The sequence below is a fragment of the Pecten maximus genome, chromosome 7 (genome assembly GCF_902652985.1).
Source record: "Pecten maximus chromosome 7, xPecMax1.1, whole genome shotgun sequence".
Lineage (NCBI taxonomy): Eukaryota > Metazoa > Mollusca > Bivalvia > Pectinida > Pectinidae > Pecten > Pecten maximus.
Genome location: NC_047021.1, coordinates 16,316,196 through 16,323,497, shown reverse-complemented (window position 1 = coordinate 16,323,497; position 7,302 = coordinate 16,316,196). Strand labels below are relative to the sequence as shown.

General features: G+C 39.0%; 1 protein-coding gene across 1 annotated transcript in view; it reads right to left on the bottom strand.

The window, feature by feature from the left end:
• The window catches only part of LOC117331090 (plexin-B-like), a 68,553-nt gene continuing 61,251 nt past the window's right edge, over window positions 1-7,302 (bottom strand). Inside the window, exons 3-4 of the mRNA XM_033889686.1 lie at window positions 2,630-2,818; window positions 1-54 (exon numbers count right to left, since the gene is read on the bottom strand). Of these exons, the coding sequence (XP_033745577.1) occupies window positions 1-54; window positions 2,630-2,818 (243 nt within the window). The remainder of the gene's footprint in view (window positions 55-2,629; window positions 2,819-7,302) is intronic.

Genomic DNA, 7,302 nt, shown 5'->3' with positions numbered 1-7,302 from the left:
TTACGTACCTTGTGACTGGACTACAGACACAATGTTGCCTGGGGACTGGATCACCTGAAGGGCAACAATAAATGTAATAAGGTAGTTTGGTCTGGTCAGAGAGACTTATCAGAAAATATAGGGGGTATACACATTTCTGTCTTATCAACATGTCCTTACTGGTACAGAAGGACTGGACTTATCAACATGTCCTTACTGGTACAGAAGGTCTGGACTTATCAACATGTCCTTACTGGTACAGAAGGACTGGACTTATCAACATGTCCTTACTGGTACAGAAGGACTGGGGTCTTACTGGTACAGAAGGACTGGACTTATCAACATGTCCTTACTGGTACAGAAGGACTGGACTTATCAACATGTCCTTATTGGTACAGAAGGTCTGGACTTATCAACATGTCTTTACTGGTACAGAAGGACTGGACTTATCAACATGTCCTTACTGGTACAGAAGGTCTGGACTTATCAACATGTCCTTACTGGTACAGAAGGACTTGACTTATCAACATGTCCTTACTGGTACAGAAGGTCTGGACTTATCAACATGTCCTTACTGGTACAGAAGGACTGGACTTATTAACATGTCCTTACTGGTACAGAAGGACTGGGCTTATCAACATGTCCTTACTGGTACAGAAGGTCTGGACTTATCAACATGTCCTTACTGGTACAGAAGGACTGGACTTATCAACATGTCCTTATTGGTACAGAAGGACTGGGCTTATCAGCATGTCCTTACTGGTACAGAAGGACTGGACTTATCAACATGTCCTTACTGGTACAGAAGGACTTGACTTATCAACATGTCCTTACTGGTACAGAAGGACTGGACTTATCAACATGTCCTTACTGGTACAGATGGACTGGACTTATCAACATGTCCTAACTGGTACAGAAGGACTGGGGTCTTACTGGTACAGAAGGTCTGGACTTATCAACATGTCCTTACTGGTACAGAAGGACTGGACTTATCAACATGTCCTTACTGGTACAGAAGGTCTGGACTTATCAACATGTCCTTACTGGTACAGAAGGACTGGACTTATCAACATGTCCTTACTGGTACAGAAGGACTGGACTTATCAACATGTCCTTACTGGTACAGAAGGACTGGACTTATCAACATGTCCTTACTGGTACAGAAGGACTGGACTTATCAACATGTCCTTACTGGTACAGAAGGACTGGACTTATCAACATGTCCTTACTGGTACAGAAGGACTCGAGGAATTATCAACATGTCCTTACTGGTACAGAAGGACTGGACTTATCAACATGTCCTTACTGGTACAGAAGGACTCGAGGAAATATCAACATGTCCTTACTGGTACAGAAGGACTGGACTTATCAACATGTCCTTATTGGTACAGAAGGTCTGGACTTATCGACATGTCCTTACTGGTACAGAAGGACTCGAGGAATTATCAACATGTCCTTACTGGTACAGAAGGACTGGACTTATCAACATGTCCTTACTGTACAGACTGGACTTATCAACATGTCCTTATTGGTACAGAAGGACTGGACTTATCAACATGTCCTTACTGGTACAGAAGGACTGGACTTATCAACATGTCCTTACTGGTACAGAAGGACTGGACTTATCAACATGTCCTTACTGGTACAGAAGGACTGGACTTATCAACATGTCCTTACTGGTACAGAAGGACTGGACTTATCAACATGTCCTTACTGGTACAGAAGGACTGGACTTATCAACATGTCCTTACTGGTACAGAAGGACTGGACTTATCAACATGTCCTTACTGGTACAGAAGGACTGGACTTATCAACATGTCCTTACTGGTACAGAAGGACTGGACTTATCAACATGTCCTTACTGGTACAGAAGGACTGGACTTATCAACATGTCCTTACTGGTACAGAAGGTCTGGACTTATCAACATGTCCTTACTGGTACAGAAGGACTGGACTTATCAACATGTCCTTACTGGTACAGAGGGTAGACTTATCACAGTCCTGTAACATACAGAAGTTGATATAAATGTCCTTATTCAGAATGCTGACTACAAAGCTTACTGTTACAGAGGACTGGATATAAGCTATGGTACAGAAGCTGACTTATCACATGTCTTATGGTAAAAGGACTGTCTTAAACATGTCCTTACTGTCGAAGGCTGACTAACACATTTACTGTACGAAGTCGGACTATCAAATGTCCTTAGTCAAGGATGGATTATAACATGTCCTTATACAGTAAGGACTGGGATAAAATGTTCCTATTGTACAGAATCTGATTCAAATGCCATTACTGTACAGAGGCGGATCAACATGTACTGGGCGATGACTACTCACATGTCCACTGGTCGAAGATGGACATTTCAACACCTTATTGGTAAAATTGGACTTAGCATGTCTTAACTGTCAAGTTTGGGCTAACGCCACTTACAGAACGCTACAATGATCATTTGTACGAAGACTGAGTCAACATGTTCATTGACTGGTCCCTTACTGGTACAGAAGGTCTGGACTTATCAACATGTCCTTACTGGTACAGAAGGACTGGACTTATCAACATGTCCTTACTGGTACAGAGGGTAAAATATGAAGGGTTGATCAATATGCTCTTCCAAGTAAAGATGGTGACAACTTTCCAACATTCACTTACCTTTTTCAGAGTACCATCCTTGGTACCCAGGAAAAGAAGGACATTGTTATTTTTTGATGTGACAGCCACAGAGGTGAGAACAGTGTGAGGAAATTCAATAATAGGTGTCTGGAAGATAGGGTTTCGACCCTGGATGGGACCATACCGTTTGCTGTCGGTCGTGTTTCCACAGTAGTTAGTTTCTCCAGTCTGTAACAAAAAGTTAAAAGTCAACTAAATTCAGTAACAAGACATGTTACAGAGGAAGAATGATTAGGTAACGTACACTTCTTTATTCTACCCTATCATTGAGCCCTAAAGGACAATGTCTTAAACATTATATCTCCAGGCTAACAAACATTTCTGTCTGAACTGTTCCCTATACACAGATTGTCTTAGTCTGGGTAGGATTTTAAACACCATGTAAGCATCAAGGGGGAAAAAGTTCAGAATTAAATCTATTCAAATGCCAAATTACTTTTCCGGGAAATGTATTGTGTATCCCGCATCACCAAGTTGAATCATTTGTACACATTAGGTCTGTATAATATGGAACCTAGGCATGTCTTTAACCTCTAATGGCACGCCACCTATGACAGAACGTCTCCAATTTGATAGCAATTTGTAGCAGTGATAGACTGATGTGGGCTAAAGTGTTTCACATTTTAAATATTTTTTCTGATTTCTATCCAAGAACAACCCTTAAAGCATTAATTTCTTCCTGTAAAACTTGATAAAAAGTCAAGTCTGTTCATATGAGGTTTTTGGTAGGCGGTGTTTGAGTCTGATGCCAGTATAGCTCAGTAAATCAGGAACATTTGTATACACAGGTCCTTTCAATTAACTTGATTTACATTTCTGATGAAATTAGCCAATAAAAAATTGGAGAATTGTACATGAAACAAAAACTTAACCTTAGCAAGCAGCGATGGCCATTAATGTTGATGGTTATTTGCTCGACCAAGTGACAAGGAACAGTAAGATTTCTATCGAGTGTTACGGTACCAAAGTCAAACCAATTAAAACTAGTGCAATCCTCTATCATATGTTCCTGCCTTCCAAGATGGCTTATGAGTTTTATATCCCTTTCATCTGATTATGAGTGAACGTATACCAGCAATGGAATTTGTAAGTTTTTTGTTGGTATATTACTGGAATGCTAAACTTATAATTGGGTTTCCTTTGATACAACTTGCCATTTGCCTTCTGTCACTTTTAGAGTGGCAATGGAGGAAATATCCGACAGAGGGAGAGTTAAACCCTGTGTATAGCCCTTGTTCTGGTATTGTATTCCTCCGAGATCATGGCATTTCACCCCAGAGGTGATACATCAAAGAAACTTGGTAAACATTGTCATCAGGAAACCATTGGGGGGAAATCTTTAAACGATCATAACAAATGATACATTTGTGTTTAATTTAGCACACTTTTACAGATGATGATGATGACCATGATGATGACGGTGGAATCGCATAATTAATTGTAAAAGTAATACATGGATCACTTAATGATATGTTATAATAGACCATGTCGTTGAGCTCAATCAATACAAGTACTTGGAGTTGGAGAAATGAACAACAGATGTAATCTGTCTTCATCAGGACTGAAGCACAGAGTGGGGAAAAGGACAAAAAGTAACTCAGCTGAAATAACACATTAGTCTCGCCACACATCTGGCAATATTAGTACCGTGGGGAAGGGAAGTTACTCTATTCATTCATCTGAAAAACCTCTGGGGAAGGGATTGAACTATGGGGCAAGGAAGATATTTCTATGCAGGTCTCACACAACTAATTCAGCCAATCAGCTGGTGTTTCACCTGAACCAAGTCCCTGAAGAAAATATGTTTCTTAGGGTTTGTAGCTATTTCCTGAGTAAATAACACATGCAATGGGTACTTTCTATATACTAGAATAAAGAGTAGGGTCTTGAGATTGTAAAAATCAAAAATATACACTCCTGGTATAAATAGAAAGATGTAGGAATCCAGGTGTAAAATGGCGGGAATTCCCCAGGTGGGGGTTCCCCTGTGCACTGTAAATATCAGGATTACTGTCTTCCAAGTACAGGTGTGCTCTTATATGCTATTAAACCTATCCAATTACATCATTTTTCTGATAGGGAAATCTTCAAACTTTAATTTGATATACATTTCACAACATTTGAACATCAAATGAGCGATTGAGGGGATTGAGTCATTGGTAATAACATATAGTGAAATAATTAGTTGTGCGAGACCTGCATATAGCTGAAAAGTTGTGGGCAAGGGGGGCAACTCTATGTATATACTTAGAAAACTACACCCGAACTCTGTGAATGTGACTCCCACCATATAACCGCATAACTGTTGGCACTGTATTGACCTGGAAAACTGTTGGGATGGGAGGTTAATCTACAAGTTGACCTGGAAAACTGTAAGGGACGGAAGTTTATATAAATTACTTTTTAGGTTTATCTATCCATTTACCTGGTAAATTGCTAGGACAGGAGGTTACTCTATGTATTTACCTGGTAAATTGCTAGGACGGAAGGTACTCTGTGTTTACCTGGTAAATTGCTAGGACGGAAGGTACTCTGTGTTTACCTGGTAAATTGCTAGGATGGGAGGTACTCTGTGTTTACCTGGTAAATTGCTAGGATGGGAGGTACTCTGTGTTTACCTGGTAAATTGCTAGGACGGAAGGTACTCTGTGTTTACCTGGTAAATTGCTAGGACCAGAGGTTACTCTATGTATTTACCTGGTAAAAGGTGACAAGGGAGATAATTCTGTACATATACCTTGTAAACTGTGGGGAAGGAAGACAGCAGTGGTAGACTGTAGAGAATTGATATACTGTCCATTATCTCAGGTACAACACACCAGCAACACAGCAAGGAAGGGAGATAACTCTAGGTAATCACACTTAGTGAACATCGGTGTACTATGGAGAAGGGAGATAACTCTAGGTAATCACACTTAGTGAACATCGGTATACTATGGAGAAAGGAGATAACTCTAGGTAATCACACTTAGTGAACATCGGTATACTATGGAGAAGGGAGATAACTCTAGGTAATCGCACTTAGTGAACATCGGTATACTATGGAGAAGGGAGATAACTCTAGGTAATCGCACTTAGTAACACTAGGTATACCATGGGGAGGGGAGATAACTCTAGGTACTGTATTAATCACTAAGTAACACTAAGGTATACCATTGGAAAGGGAGATAACTCTAGGTAATCGCACTTAGTAACACTAGGTATACCATGGGGAGGGGAGATAACTCTAGGTACTGTACTAATCACTAAGTAACACTAAGGTATACCATTGGAAAGGGAAATAACTCTAGTACTGCACATTTAAAAGCACTAGGTATAATATGGAGAAGGGAGTTAGCTCAAGTAACTTTATCTTAGCAATATATGTAGCTATAATAATTATCGCAAAATGAAAACAATTGTTTAAATAAATCTTATTGTAAGTCATTTATATCATCAACACATAATAAATGTGAAATGCATAATTATAGCATTCTCTTGTATATATATATATATCAACAGGATCAAAAGTGAAACATAAGAAGGTATGCAATAGCTAACCATTGTAAACATAAGAACACATTCTCAACAATGTGTACATTTCCATGTTGTTAACACTCAGACAGCCTCTCACATATAGGAATTAGGTGATTACAATTGTCAGGATAGTGATTGACTAGAGAACATGTCCTTGTCTTATAATTGCCTGTGGCATGCTATATATTATGAAAACAGGAAAGTACACATGACCCAAAACATATGATACATTAACTGTAACACAGAAAGATGGATCTGCATAAAGAGTCATATGGTTTAGATATTATCATGTATTGGAAGCTGATAAGGACTTCAAAGGGACAGAATGATACATGTAAATATAGACATCGTAAGTTATACATGTTTATTTTGACACAGAGAAAAAGCTTAAAAAGCTGGCAGCCTCGCATGTTTATTTAGGTGGTACGAGACAAACATTATCGGCCATGTAATGCTGTTTTACAAATGTTGTCCAATAAACAGCTAACAACATTTGAGTCATCATCTTGTAACATTTTAGACTTCCATCTGTTAACCATCAATGTTGATAGTACATCAAACAGCTCACACTCAACATTAAAAATTAACTTAGGTCTAGACATTATTGTGTTACAACAAGCCACATGCTAACCACACATGTATACACATACTATAAATTCTCCTGTAGTCATCAAAGGTTAATTTGGCGGAAAACTGCATTTTATTTACATGTAAAAATGTCAAACATTTTTGTCTGTATAATCGAGAAAATAATCTGACACCAATATTATAAGGTCATACATCATGTCACACTTAGATTAGGTCACATGATACTTTTGATGAGGTCACATGACACTGTTAATCAAGTGACATATCACATTTGAAGGTTGGTTGGTCGGTTTGATGGACTAATGACCTATTTACAGCAAGGGTATTTATATGGCCTGTCATAGACAAAAACTAGAGTGTATGGGATGAAGGACATCACTGAGTCTTGCTCATGAACATATCATAGGACATTCCCGGACCTGAGATTCCTGGGAACCTCATCCTACCCTTGGTACATTGTCAGTATACCTACATGATTGGTCCTCACATGGCTCCCGATCAATCCTGTGAGGGCACATTTCATGAATTATTTATAAAACAAATCAAGT